Genomic DNA, 14,815 nt, shown 5'->3' on the forward strand with positions numbered 1-14,815 from the left:
ACGTCTTCCAGCTTCCCAGCATCCTCGGTGTCGTCGGGTCTTGGCCCTCGGTCGGTCGGAGGCGGGCGATCGCGGCCGCGCCGGTGAAGACGAGCCAAGATGGCGTCGTCCCTGACGTTTTTGCTGAAAGCTGCTGCAATATCCTCCAGTATTTTTCTGCGAGATCGAGCGACAATGCAGCTGTTTTGGGCACTGCATGCCGTGGTGTGAAACAATTAACCTTGCGTGTCTGATTACGTGCAGCTGAGCTGGACATCAACCTTTTTTTTCTCTTATTTGCAGAAGATCAGGTCACGGCCGGCGCGAGATCGAGCTTCCCAAGCAGTAGTATTTCTTCGTTTGTTAATTTTTAATTCATGCCAATGCAAAGATCAATTGATCTATGTACTTCGTTTGCAAGCTTGCACCACCGGACACAAGCATCCAGCAGTTGTGGATTTTTGGTCTGTTGTTTTGCACTTGGTCAGCATTTTTTACTGCGACCCAGTTTGATAATTTAACACCAGAGAGCAGAGACACTGATCGATGAATCAACTCCACCCGTTCCGTTCTCTTTCAAAGCAGGAAAGAAAACAGTGGTCGAACGTCATCACTGAATGGACACAAAATTTATCTGAGCGGCAAAAACTTCGATCCTAACGAAGACTAATTCATCTGTTCCCCTCTTAGTATTATTGCTCTTAGTAGTTCTACTACTCTAATAAGATTCCATCGCGCCATCTGTTTTACAGCTTTCTCTGCAGCCAACAGGAAGCGGACTGAAACGCCTCGCCTTGGCAAGCCTATCGCTGCAGCAATCTGGACAGTGAAAACTACATTTTTTACACTTGGATCTGTGTGCGCCATTGTGCTATTATTCCATCCAAACTTAAACGCCGTCGATGGAATTTAACAGTGCTGAATGAATACATAGATATTCTGAATAGTTTTCTCCTGCAGCCAGATGATTATGCGTTTTTGTGCCATGCTATAAATAAACTTTCTTTGGAATATAGTATATGGTCAGAGAGTACCAAGTCTTTCAATACTTACTTAACAAAAAGGAGACAGGCAAACCTGAGCTGTGTTACATATATATAAGTAGCTGTTCTTAGCTGGTTATATTAGGCAGAAAAGAAAGGAAAAACAGAGAGGGAGAAACCAAGTCGTCTCCTGGAAAACCTCTATAAATATGCTAGTTGGTGCAACCACGTAACGAAGTTAACTAGGACATTTGCCTTCGCAACAAGGCCTAACTGACGCCAAGGAGTAAAGAAGAAGAAGCACACATGGGCACATCTGAGCCGCCATGCACGAGCACACCCAACTTGTTCACCGCCTCCTCCTATGGCACCTCCCAGCAGATTCATCATCTGCTGCCACAGCACGACTCCGTGATCTGCACCGAACCAGGACTGGGCCTCCCCTACTACTGTGGCACTGATCAGCAGGACGCAGCGTTCGACGGCGACGAGGTAGAGCTCGGCTTCCAGGTTTCCAATAAGGCCACCAGGGTCGACTACTACAGCTCGCCTTACCAACCGTCGTGGCCACTGGCTGGCGCCGCGGCCGCCGAATCGTCGCGCGTCAGGAAGCAGAGGTTCCGGGACGTTCTTGAGAGCTGCAAGCAGAAGGTCGAGGCCATGGAGGCGATGGAGTCCCCGGTGGCCTTCCAGGAAGGTGAGGACGGGGTTGCCGTGGGGGATGGTTGCGGTGCCGGCGCCGCCGCTGGCGGCGGCGGCGGCTGCGGCGGAGGGAGTGGAGGAGGCGCGGACGGGATGCGGCTCGTGCAGCTGCTGGTGGCGTGCGCCGAGGCCGTGGCGTGCCGCGACCGCGCGCAGGCCGCGGCGCTGCTGCGGGAGCTCCAGGCCGGCGCGCCCGTGCACGGGACGGCGTTCCAGCGCGTCGCGTCGTGCTTCGTGCAGGGCCTGGCGGACCGGCTGGCGCTGGCCCACCCGCCGGCGCTGGGCCCGGCCAGCATGGCGTTCTGCATCCCGCCGTCGTGCACGGGGCGCGACGGCTCGCGCGGCGAGGCGCTCGCGCTGGCGTACGAGCTGTGCCCGTACCTGCGGTTCGCGCACTTCGTGGCCAACGCCTCCATCCTGGAAGCCTTCGAGGGAGAGAATAACGTCCACGTGGTGGACCTGGGCATGACGCTGGGCCTGGACCGCGCCCACCAGTGGCGCGGCCTCCTCGACGGCCTCGCCGCCCGCGCGGGCGCCAAGCCGGCGCGCGTGCGCGTCACCGGCGTCGGCGCCCCCGCGGAGACCATGAGAGCCATCGGCCGCGAGCTCGAGGCGTACGCGGAGGGGCTCGGGATGTGCTTCGAGTTCAGGGCCGTCGACAGCAGCCTCGAGAGCCTGCACATCGACGACCTCGGGATCGCCGCCGACGAGGCCGTGGCCATCAGCAGCATCCTGGAGCTGCACTGCGTGGTGAAGGAGAGCCGCGGGGCGCTCAACTCGGTGCTCCAGACCATCCGCAAGCTGTCGCCCAAGGCGTTCGTCCTCGTGGAGCAGGACGCCGGCCACAACGGGCCCTTCTTCCTGGGCCGGTTCATGGAGGCGCTCCACTACTACGCCGCCGTGTTCGACGCGCTGGACGCGGCGCTCCCGCGCTACGACGCGCGGCGCGCGCGCGTGGAGCAGTTCCACTTCGGCGCGGAGATCCGCAACGTGGTCGGCTGCGAGGGCGCGGCGCGCGTGGAGCGGCACGAGCGCGCTGACCAGTGGAGGCGCCGCATGAGCCGCGCCGGGTTCCAGTCCATGCCGATCAGGATGGCGGCCAGGGCGCGGGAGTGGCTGGAGGAGAACGCCGGCGGCGGCGGGTACACGGTGGCCGAGGAGAAGGGATGCCTCGTCCTCGGCTGGAAGGGCAAGCCCGTCACTGCCGCCTCCTGCTGGAAGTCCTAGTCCGCCGCTCGCCGCGTCACGCTGCGCCGGCAGCCGGAGAGGTATACGTATACCACCCAGCACCGTGCTTGTCTGGCAAGCACGCATATATACATACGGTGCTACTACTGTATGCTGGCTGGCCATAGATGCGTGCACGGTGGATGGATCTGTGGTGAGGCTAGATGAATAAAGAGCTCAAGCTTAGAGATGAGCTCGCGCATGCTTCTGGTTGTTCAAGCTGTTATGTGCTTGAATACACTTGTACAATAAGGACCTCACATAGTGCGTGATTGAGTTGCTTGACAAATTGTGTAGGTCTGTTAACCAATCTAACAGCATGAGGGGGTTTCGATTTCTTGCTGTATCTTCATCGTTTTTTTCCTCATGATCCTTTTTGTCATGGGAAACTAATGTAATGTTCTACAGAGGAATACAAACTGATGTTCTTTCTCCATGGAACTGAAATGATCCTCCATTGATAAGCAGAGATGCAAGGAAGATTGCACAGAAAGATGACCGCCTTTATTAGAGTAGTCTTATGAGAAGCAGCAACAGGTTATAAAATGTGAATCTGTGATGAATCAAATAGACAAAACTCACGTTCATCGGTCTGATCGCCACCCTGTAAATTTAACAGGAAGTTTGCGTTTTTGTGGAAACTTTGGGCAAGTCTGACCAGGTACAGATCAATGTCCAATGTGACAAATTAAAAGAACGGATGGAGTACTATGTTTCCCCACGCGATATTTAAGAATATTTTCAGCGTAATAGCATGATGTATACATGTAGGCTTGGTAACAGGCCGAGGTTTTTGGCCTACAAATCTCAAGTGCTACATCCAGAAGGATTGGTCTGATTTTCGTCAATGTAGACTAAAAATATACGAGGGCTCAGTTGATTATGAAAGGGCCTGTGGACCGTGGTCCGTGGCGCATTACGGCACTTGTGTACATGTCAGCTTCTGATAGAACCCCTAACAATATACTAAAATCCAAATAACACATTGTGGTGAAGGAATGAGTAACATCGTTGCAACCAAAGTAAATGAATGTGAACAGATGTACTGTGAATATATGAATCGAAGGCTTGAGCTTTTGGCTACTTCCGTTTCGTCAGAGAATGTTCGTATACCATGTTTTTTTATGGTCCCTATCCCTATTTCACCAAAACAGCCTCCTGAGAAAACTTCTCTTTTGCTTTCTTGATTTTGAAGCTGCATTAACATGACATAAGTTCAAATGAGTGCATCTCTCAATCAGAACGGACGGTACAAACAAATTATGCAGACTAAAACACATTTACCGCTTTGTCTTCCAGCTTTTAACAATGCTTCCTCAGCGATTGGTCTCCAATGCTTAGCGCACGAGAATGTAAGGCCCATCCCTACAGTCAGCCCTCGCAAAAGCTGAATTGTTCGAAGCACTGAAAATAGCTCTTCCGGGAAGCTCTTCAAATAGGAAACGAATAGAATAAGTCATTTAAGGAAGCAGTTTAGGAAGTCAAACTACATTTTTTTTTTGCGAACAAGTCAAACTACACATTAATACATAGATAGATCACCTATGTGTGAAGATAATGCAAATAAATGGATGGACACAAATATAGGATTAGTTAAGAAAATATAGGTTATATACCTCCACTCCAATTTTATTAAGCGAAGAATCATCAGCAAAAGGTGACATAACAGTTACACCTGGTGGTAATCTTGTATCAAACATTCGCAGGGATAATTGAAACAATTCTTCTAGCTTGTTATCAGATATGGCCCATGTTTGGATACCGAGCTCCCTGAAATATTTTAGTCCACGAGAAAAATAGGTAATATATATATATCAACAACTATTCAATAAGAATCAGCACCCATCTTTTCATTTTGAACAGGAACCAATATGTCATATCTTCTTAGTTTGCAAGCTCAGATTGCTTTGTTAACATAAAATATTTTTGTTTACTGACTTGCAAAAACTCAGTAGACCATAGCACGGCGTTAGTGCTTTCCTAAACGCTAGACAGTCGGTCACCTACTTTTTAGCCATAATTCATGCAAAAAGCCATTTAAATGGGATAAATGGGTGATTAAATGGAAATGGTGTGCCACAGTGTAGTGTCTAAATGGGCTCAACGACTGTTTAGATGAACAATGCATGGTGTGCAATTGAGGATACCTGAAACTTTCCTCAGCCCTCAAGAAATCATCATCAGCCATTGCAACAACAAGATTTGCATAAGCAAGCCGCAAATCTTCTGGCATTTCTTTCACTTGTCCATAATCAAGTAAAGCCACCTAAGAAAAATCACAAAGAAGAACATTTAACTGGAAGCTGCCATTGCCCTGGAAAAGGAGATTGAAGGGTTTAAAAGGTCTCTTGCCTCTGTGTCCTTACAGATAAGGATGTTTCCTGGGTGTGGATCTGCATGGAAAAAGCCATCCTTCAAGATCATTTGACCATATGCAAGAGTAAGATCTGACAAAATCTTCCTGCAACAGAAAAGGGGTACTTTTGAGATAACCTAATCATTAGAATTTAAAGCAATTGAAGAAATGACTATAAGCTAAAAGAAAACCTGAATTTATTTTACAAAAAAGGGGAATGTTTCTAATTATTCACACCCTCTGTTAGCGACATTGGTTTGACACTGGATATCTTACAGCTTTTTGGTAAGGCATCAGGTCTGAAAACAAACGTTCACAAGAGCAGCAATGTGCTACCTAACCATTGCACCAAGGGGGACATCACACAGATACAGGACCTCATGCCATGACAGTTACTAGACTTTCCTGTATATATCTTGGAATTTCTCTCTAGAGAAACTGACTTAAGCTCAAATCCAGCCCATTATTGATAAGATAGCAGATCGGCTTCCAGGATGGAAGGCGACCTGTTAACACATGCTGACCAATGTATCTTGGTCCAATTTGTCCTTAACTCAATGCTAGTCTACTTGGCAATGGCCATTGAGCTTCCACCATGAGCCCTAAAAGCCATTGATAAGATCAGGCGGGGCTTTCTTTGGACAGGACGTAAAGACACAGAAGCGGGCATTGTCTGGTCTCTGGTGACTTGGACTAAAGTACGTCACCCCCCTGAGGTGGGTGTCTTGGGCACCTCCAACCAGCAAAACCTTGGATGGGCACTCAGGATTAGGTGAATATGTTTGCAAAAAATAGACCTTCATCATCCTTGGTTAGCCTTGCCTGTTCAAATTCATGGCTCTGCCCAGGCTTTCTTCTCCATGGCAGTGGTCTCAGAAGTTGGTGTAATGGTGCCTCCACACTGTTTTAGACTGGCAGGTGCAACCGCGGACAATGTATGCTGACCTTGCACCTCGATTGTTCTCTTTAGTGCACGGGAGGCTTTCTCAAATCACACCTGGATTTCTGAAACATTACTGGAGTTCTAACTGTTGAAGTCATTACTGAATTTCTTCGTCTCTGGGGCATGCTTTGTGAGGTGGTGCTTCAGCCCAAGGTTGAAGACACCCACATTTGGTGTTTCTCGAATTCAGGCAACTACTCTGTCAAACTGCATACAATGGAATGTTTCATGGTGCTGTCCTTTTTAGACCCTGGGAGAGGATTTGGAAATCCTGGGCTCCAGGAAAATGCAAGTTTTTTATGTGGCTGGTGGCTCATAACAGGTGCTGGACAGCTGATCGTCTCTTGCAGCGGGGCCACCCACATCCTGCTCGTTGCCCACTTTGTGATCAAGCTGATGAAACAATCAATCACCTGCTTGTGCCTGGCAGTTTTGCACGAGAATTCTGGTTTCTCCTGCTGCAAAGACTCAGTTTACAAGGTCTCTCTCACAAAATGAAGACGTATGCTTTGATGACTGGTGGACGATGGATGAATCCAGGGTGGATGGTCCCGTCCTGTCAGAGAAGGTCTCAACTCTCAAAGCTATCACCGTCCTTAGAGCTTGGATAGTTTGGAAACACTGCAATCGGTGTTGATGGGGCTTCCCCAAACATGGCTGGAGCATTTTTGCTCGCTAAGGAGGAGCTGTTCAATTGGAGTCTGGCCATGGCTCAGGGTATTTCCCACCTCCTTGCTCTTGTGCCACCGGATGGAAAATAGTGCAGGTTTCTAGGCTTTAGTCAGGGTCGGTCTTATCTTTGTCAACAGCGAGTTATAACATTATTTGTGTGTGGGGGTGCTGTGTGTTTATAAGGGCTCTTGCCCCCCTTCTGTTTTTTTTTTCTTAGATCTTAATATAATGATACACAGCTCTCCTGCGTGTTCGATAAAAAAAACTAGTTACTTTTCATGGTCTGCCAATCGTGACTAAACTGCATAAAATTTTATCATATTCATTCAATAACACTGACCCATCAGTACAACCACAGAATCTTAGAACTAGTATAAGGTTCTGTAAACTAAGCAAATGAGAATCATACTCTTTTAAGATGAAGGGGCTTACTGCTTTGCCATTGCTGCAACCTTACCACCAGGATCTATGCCCCTTTTAGCCATTTCATTGCCAAGATTCATTATTGGGGTCCCTTTGATGAATTCCATTACCAAAACCTCTCTAACAAAACATATAAACAAAAAATGAACATTTAATTAATGCTACAACAGAATAACCTCAGATATTGATTGGTCTAAAAACTGTCACAGGTTGCTTTTGCAAAGAAACACAAGAGATAGTAGGCTCAGTAAAAATTAAGCCACTACATCAGCATACAGTATAAAGATCAAGTTTTCTACATTTGGAATACAAGAACAAAGAAAGGTATGATTTAAAATCAGCAGCAGACTTCTTGATATCGTGAAATGGTAGTGATAAATATTTCTTTGTTTATTAGCTCTAAAAATCCAAACAAGCCAGTACATGATAATGTTAATCCCTGGAAGTCCAGATACAGAACCTAGAGGGTCAGGAAGATCCAATAACATAAAGTCACTGCGTGATGGAGGAAAACACACTAGAAATGCAAATATTAACTTTGCATAAAGAAGCATCATGCAAAGGGAAAATCTAGTGTGGCTAATTAATATTTCTTGTACCGGTATCAGTAAGTCTGTAAGTAGCTGATTTATAATTGCTCTGTTGAAACCATCAAACTAGAGACAACCCTTGCATCCAACTGAACATATGGTAGAGAACTAGGATTCAATTAAATAACCTGAAGAACACTTTGGCTAAGTGAGCAGCTATGATATTGTACCTGCTAACCATCCCAGGAATCACACGAGGCACCATAACTGGAGGTTTCTTATTGGTTACACGTAGGAATTCTCGTATTCTTTCCATTGCTCTTGCTTCACGCACAAAGTCAAACTCATAGCATATCTTCAGAAGCACATATCAACAAAAAAACATATCAATACTTTAATACCACACAAGGCGTGCACTGGTGTGAAATAGAGGTACTAACAAAGAAAGGAAACACAACAATATGTTCTCACGAGGAGATGCATGTTTATGAAGACCAATCAATTTGAACAGCTAGCCTCCTTTGGCTAATGTCAATAATGGTCCAGATGCAAATAGGAGCTGTTTCTTGTTTCTAACGGTCAAAATGTGAACACTAAATTTGTCTTCTTTGTTCTTCCAGCTAATATATAGAAAGAATGACTGAGTTTATTCTTTTGTGTACTTGCATATATCTAATATTTGAAGCTTCTATTAACCTTGCATTGCATTACTGCTTCACCAAAGATACATGTTAGTTACCATGCACTATACTACGAAAACAATGTTAAGAGGAAGATTTCACATTTGCTCTAAGATAAGAGCTTAAAATTTCCATAGTGATGATTGAAGAAAAAAAAAGATAAGAAAAAGGTTGAACCCTATTTTAGTGGTCCTAAATTTGAAAGCTGCTGATTAATCAGATAAGATAGTAGATATCAGAATTCCATGATGTGTACAACTCTATAAAATGATCTGCATATACAGGGTTCAATAGTAATTTGAAACATGGCAGACTGACTTATTTTCAGGGGTGAAGCCACGTTGAGTTTGGGTGATGCACCGGCACCAGGCAAGAAAAAATATTTAATACTAAGTAGCTTATTTTGACCATATAAATCAGTTGAAAGAAGACATATTTCTACACTGCTGTTAACGTTGTGCACCACCATAAATTTAATACTAGCTTCGCCCCTGCTTATTTTATCTCAGCATAATTATAAACGCAGAAAGAGGCTCAACATTTTTCTTGGTGTTTTAGGAAAGGGTAGAAAAGTATACTGGATTGATGGGACAAGTGACAAAACAGAAAGCTATGGGGTTGCGGGAGAAACCTGCTTTTCCATCTCTTTTGTGGCAGAGAATAGATCAAAGTTGATGTCATACTTCTGCAGAAACAAGGCCATTGCTTGCATATTCCGAATATCAACCATCATCAGATGTTCGGCTCCTGGATGTTGAACCTGGTCAATTCCTAATTCATTATGACATCCGAAAAATCTGAGGTTTCAAATGGCTGTTTACAAAGCACATAAGCATATCACTAACCTTGACAGCAACGTCTGTCTTTGATAATTGAAGCCTTGCTCGATGCACCTAGCAAATATGAATCAAAATATAACTTGGAAACTGTCTAAAAAAATTAGTGAGAAAATAAGTGATCTGTTCCCAGTACGTATGTGATGTTATGTTACAAAGAAAGAAACAACATTTGCACAGGCCTAACATTGGCAGGAATGGTAGAAAGTACAGATGTTACCCCCACTCCCCAGATTTCACAGACGAAGAGAAACACCTAAGCACGAACCTGAGCAATAGAAGCAGACCCAACAGGCTCGACATCGAAGAATTCGAATATGTCATCGAAGTTCTTCCCAAACTGTTTCTCCACAACATCTCTAACCACATCAAATGGCGTGGCTGGGGCCTGATCACACAGCGTAATAAGTCTCTTCACCCAAGCCATCGGTGCCAAGTCAGGTTTTCCCAGAATTTGAGCAGCCTGTTCAAAATCCACCGATCCAGTGTCACAGAGCATACGAATCATAACATGATGATACAAAGCACCACAAGCGCGATCACAGTTACCAGCACGATCGGATTGCAGCTTCTGTCACACGCGCCCTTTTTTTGGTGGGTGGGAGTGAGGGCATTTGAAAATCAGAGAGGAGGAACGAAAAATTAGAATAGGGCGGGCGAAGCCAAGCACACCAACCTTGAGGAACAGACCGCCGAGCTCGGAGCAGAGGGAGTACATCTTCTGGGCGCCGAGCTCGTGCTGCTGCTCCCACATGGCCTCCTGCTCGTCCTCATCCTTCACGAACCCCGCCCGCAGCTGGCACACCTGGACCGACCAAAGCGATTCGCAATTAAAACCCCCACACCTCAGAGGCATATCAACGAGCAGATAAAAGGCACGCCAATGGAGCAGCGGCTAGCTGGCTCACCTTGTAGCTGGTGTAGATGTCCGCGGCGCGGACCCAGAACTGCGCGGAGCGGCTCCATGGGAGGAGGCGGTCGGAGATGCGGTCCCGCAGGTCCTGCAGCTGCGCGAGCGCCAGTGGCATTGCGGGCGGACGGAACAAGGCCGAGGACGGGTGTGTGCGACTTTGCGAGGGGAGATGGGTATACGTGTCCGCCGGTCGCTGGTGCGGGAGCTTACAACTGCCGCCGCCGTGGCTGCGCCGTTCCGTTCCTTTGGCGCCCGGTGGCCTGTGGTGGTGGAGTCTGGAGTGGGGCGTCCGCGTGTTGTCTTGTGTGGCTGAGTGGCTATCGGCCTACGGCGAGGCTGGCCCACTAGCAATCTAGTGAGGGAAAGGGTTCAGGGGTTTCCCCTTTTTCGTGTCGGGACCAGGGTACATGGTGCTCGCACGCCATTTGTGCTCCAGCACGGCAGCACAGCACGCCCGCCCGCCACATGCCGTGGCGAGAAGAGATGGCGCGCCCGAGGTAGGCTGACGGCGACGGTTCGCCCAGGCACTAGCATTATGGCGAGCCTACAAGGAAGTATTTGTCCCGATAATCCTAACTGGGTAATTCTCGCAAGCGAGCGTCCGCCCGATGCTTGGTTGATGGTCCACGATGCTAGCCTAATTACCCCTATTTGCTCGAGAGTTTTAAAAAAAGAATCGGTTTTTCTGCCTTATTTTCCAACGCAGTCGCACCCCGCGCACGCCATCGCATGCAGTCCCGCCGCCACCAGTGCAGCCGCGCCCCCACCGCCTCCTCGCTGCTCCGACCCAGCATCGCGCCACCCTCCTCGCCCACCTGACACGCCGCCACACTTGCTCCCCGTGCCTCGGACCGTCGGCTCCTTAAACTTGGAGTGGGAGACGAGGACCGCTGGCTACCATTTTTCCGAGATCCATCCGTCACTTTCTTAAACTCGATGTGGGCGCCCTCTTCTCCACTTCTCGTCCCGTCCGCTGCCTTCGGTGAACACACGTCGACGAGCTTCCATTCTCCCAAGCAACGAGTAAATGTTGCGCTGAAAGCGCATGTTGCAAGCGTATATTTTAAGTGTTTCAGATATTTTAAAGGTACGTTGCAAGTGTTTCATACGGATGTTGCAAAAGTGGATCGGGATGTTGTATATGTTGCAATGGTTGTACACTTATGTTCCAAGCTTCTGTTCCCAATGTTTCATCTGTTTTTTCCTGACGTACGTTGCAAGTGTGTTTGTTTGGATATTGCATATGTATCACACATATGTTACAAGTGTTTTATCTGGATGTTACGTATGTTTTACAATATTTTTCAAGTGTCTTTCATGTGTTTTTGCAAGTATTTCAGATGCATGTTTCAAGTGTTTCATCTGTCTTCAGACATATATTGCAAATGTTGCATCTGGATGTTTCAAAAATAGATCGGGTGCTGCATCTCTATCCTCGTTTTATGTTGTCTTGCCTCGGTGTCTCCTCCTCCTCCCATCGACGGCCCTCCCCCTCTTTTCTTGATGCTAGTGACGTTCAGAGGCCACGCTGACCTCGCGTGGGCACGCGAAACGGCGCGGGAAACGGCTATAGGCGTGGACGTCCAGACACCTCGTATGTCCGGATGTCCCGACGCTAACAAACCCGTAATACAATTAGTCGTGGGACAACTTTTTTTACTTGGTAATTTTATTTTTAATAGCCTTTATATCTCGTTGTTTGGCTTATGGCGGAAGAAAGAAAGGGTTGAATAGTGAATTTCTATTTTTCATTTATTCGTTTGATGCGGGTGTTTAGAAGTGGAAATTATATATCCCTCCGTCCTAAAATAAGTATTGTCTCTCTGTCTTAAAATAAGTATTGTTCTCGTTTTACAAGAAGTCAAACATTTTTAACTTTAATAAAAATATATAAAAATATTAATATTTAAAATACATAATTAGTATCATTAGATAGATAGTTGAATTTATTTTCATAATAAACTTATTTGAAGATACAAATGTTGCGAATATTTTTTCAAACCTAGTTAGTTTTAAGAAAGTTTGACCGGTATGGATACCGACACTTACTTGACGGAGGGAGGACCGTATTATACTTGACGGAGGGAGGACCGTATTATACTTGACGGAGGGAGGACCGTATTACAACTATTGTGACCCGTACACTCACATATATTCACATAGTAGGCTTATCTCCATGAACGATGTATATATAGAATATTTCTATGAACATACTCAAAATTTTGAGATAACAGATCTTGTTGTCAACGAGTATACCATCCATCATTGAAAAAAAATGTTATTAAGATTATACAATAAATTTAGAAAAACATAAGCACACGCATAAGTCAGGTAATTAACTCGAATAGATAGGTCCAACCACATAAAACCTACTAGCTGGGCTATATATAAAAATCATGATAAGTAAAGACACATCAATCTTCCATTTGAAGTTTAATTTCCACTTATTATCAGTTTATCACCCCTTCGTTCTTTCCATGGGTAAACTCTCATTACCTGTCCAACCAAATTCACACGCCCGTTGTCACTAGGACTCTGTCTTTGTTTGGATGCATTCAGCTAACCATTAGTTATGTTAGCTAGAAATAACTAACTCTAAATACATTGAACATTTCCCCTATCTCTAAACTCCTGTTCCATTTCGACTGAACTCATGTTCTCCGACCAAACCCAACGTGGGGGGAAATATCCAACTTTTAACATGATTTCAGAGTGTTTCCCACAAATATTTTCGTTAGCCTTTGGGATTTGTCGTTTGCAACCTCGCTCCATGAGTCCGGCTCCGGTTCGTCACTCGTCGGATCAGACGCTCGCACGGACGAGAGGCGCGCGGCTTCGGCGGCCGCCGCGCGATAGGCGAGCGGCTGGCGCGTGCAAGTGCAAGACTCCTGCTCCGGTGGACGGCGCGTGCAAGTGCAAGACTCCTGCTCCGGTGGACGGCGCGTGCAAGTGCAAGACTCCTGCTCCCTCTCTATTTTCCATTCCTTCTAACCAAACAGCGGAAAAGATTTCCATCCCTTCACATTTCCCATTCCCTTCCCTCCTTTCATATCCCGCACCTGTATGGCGGCTGCGATGGGCGCCGTGATCCGGCGGCTGCACACGGCGGCGGCGCAGCCCCCGCGCCTGACGAAGTTGGCGCTGCACCCTCCCAAATCCGTGAGTCTCCTCTTCCCAGACTACCAGCGCCTCCTCCACCGCCCCCCCGCCACTCCCCCCCCCCCCCCCCCCATCGCGCGGGGCCACTGTGTTATGCGGTCTGACTTCACCTGATTGTTGTTGTCACCTCAAGGAGTAGCTTTGCAGCTACTCAAATATTGCGTGCATTCTTTGGTTGTCATGCGTGCAAGCAAAAACAAAATGTTCCCTTATTGCCAACTCGTGAGTGCTCGATTGAAACATTAGTAAAGTGCTATTTCGGGCATGCAGACCATGTCAATAGAAATCGTTCTTGTGCTGAAATTTGTGTGTGACCATGTGTGGTCAAGACATAGCTCCCAGTCAATGTCATGGGAACAGTTCTCCGGCATCGTTTTTGAAGTTCTGGTCTTATTCAGTTGTCTTACTGTTTCCAAATATGACCTTATCACATCCATATTTTAGGACCATATGCATCTTATCAAGAAATGGGCATGTACATCTTAGCTGGCAGCCTAGTTGATGGACATATCACTACTGTAGCATTCCATGAGATTATTTGCTGGTGAACGAGATAAGTTGGCATGTGTATCCTGATTGGAATCTGTAATTTTCTGAACATGATAACCTTCGAACATCGCTCTTGTTGATATGCATATTTGTCATCAAATTACAAGGGCCTCTTTTCTATTTGGCCACTCTTACAAACTTGCTGTGGAATACTCTGGCATTGGTTTGCCTGGTTCATTTGGGCTACGAGCTGTGTATCTGTTTTGAATTTAACTATTTTCTAGTTCATCCCAGGTTGAAATCGAATTCGCTGATGGTAGCTCATTTCATCTGTCAGCAGAATTTCTCAGAGTATACAGCCCAGCAGCTGATAGCAAAATCCGTTCAGTTGGCGGTCAAAAGGTAATTTCTAGTATACTTTACACTCCATGTCACAGTAGGTTTTCTTGAGCTTTTTTTATTAGCCCACACGACAGTTTTTCTGTTTACGAATTACAAATAATACATTGCCATTACTGTAAGGGGAAAATTTTGCTCATAGAGCCTTTTGAAGGGTAATTTTTCTGTGAATAAGGGCGTACCCAGTGCAGAGAGCTCCCGCTCTGTGCGGGGTCTGGGGAAGGGTGTCAGTGGCAAGCCTTACCCTCGCTTGTGCAATGCGAGGAGACCGCGACTCGAACCTGGGACCTTCCGGTCACAGGCGATAAGACTCTACCGCTTGCACCAGGCCCACCCTAATCTACAAATTTGCAGAGATATTAGTCTTTAGTTTATGACTGCAGATCATTCATATAAACTATTTGATGACATCTTTGGAGATTATTAATATCTTGTACTGGGTCTGCTGTTTCCATAAAATTCTGAGTTTTACAGCAGAAATTATGTCTGATCAGGTTATATTTGGGCGACGACAATAACCTGAA

At 46.6% G+C, this 14,815-nt stretch overlaps 2 protein-coding genes across 2 annotated transcripts; one reads left to right on the plus strand and one right to left on the minus strand.

The window, feature by feature from the left end:
- The first annotated feature begins 1,129 nt into the window (after nt 1-1,129).
- On the plus strand, nt 1,130-3,535 carry LOC136456998 (GRAS family protein RAD1-like). Its single transcript, XM_066457033.1, has one exon. The coding sequence runs from the start codon at nt 1,269-1,271 to the stop codon at nt 2,889-2,891; it is 1,623 nt and encodes a 540-aa protein (XP_066313130.1). The 5' UTR covers nt 1,130-1,268; the 3' UTR covers nt 2,892-3,535.
- A 214-nt stretch (nt 3,536-3,749) lies between these two features.
- LOC136456999 (uncharacterized) lies at nt 3,750-10,657 on the minus strand. The gene is made up of 12 exons (XM_066457034.1): nt 10,240-10,657; nt 10,008-10,136; nt 9,600-9,794; nt 9,341-9,388; nt 9,127-9,255; nt 8,046-8,170; nt 7,295-7,405; nt 5,244-5,352; nt 5,039-5,157; nt 4,508-4,661; nt 4,176-4,320; nt 3,750-4,086 (listed from the first exon to the last, which is right to left on the minus strand). The coding sequence occupies exons 1-12, from the start codon at nt 10,357-10,359 to the stop codon at nt 4,034-4,036; spliced, it is 1,437 nt and encodes a 478-aa protein (XP_066313131.1). The 5' UTR covers nt 10,360-10,657; the 3' UTR covers nt 3,750-4,033.
- Between the last annotated feature and the right edge of the window lie 4,158 nt (nt 10,658-14,815).

This window comes from Miscanthus floridulus, chromosome 6, assembly GCF_019320115.1.
Source record: "Miscanthus floridulus cultivar M001 chromosome 6, ASM1932011v1, whole genome shotgun sequence".
Taxonomy (NCBI): Eukaryota; Viridiplantae; Streptophyta; class Magnoliopsida; order Poales; family Poaceae; genus Miscanthus; species Miscanthus floridulus.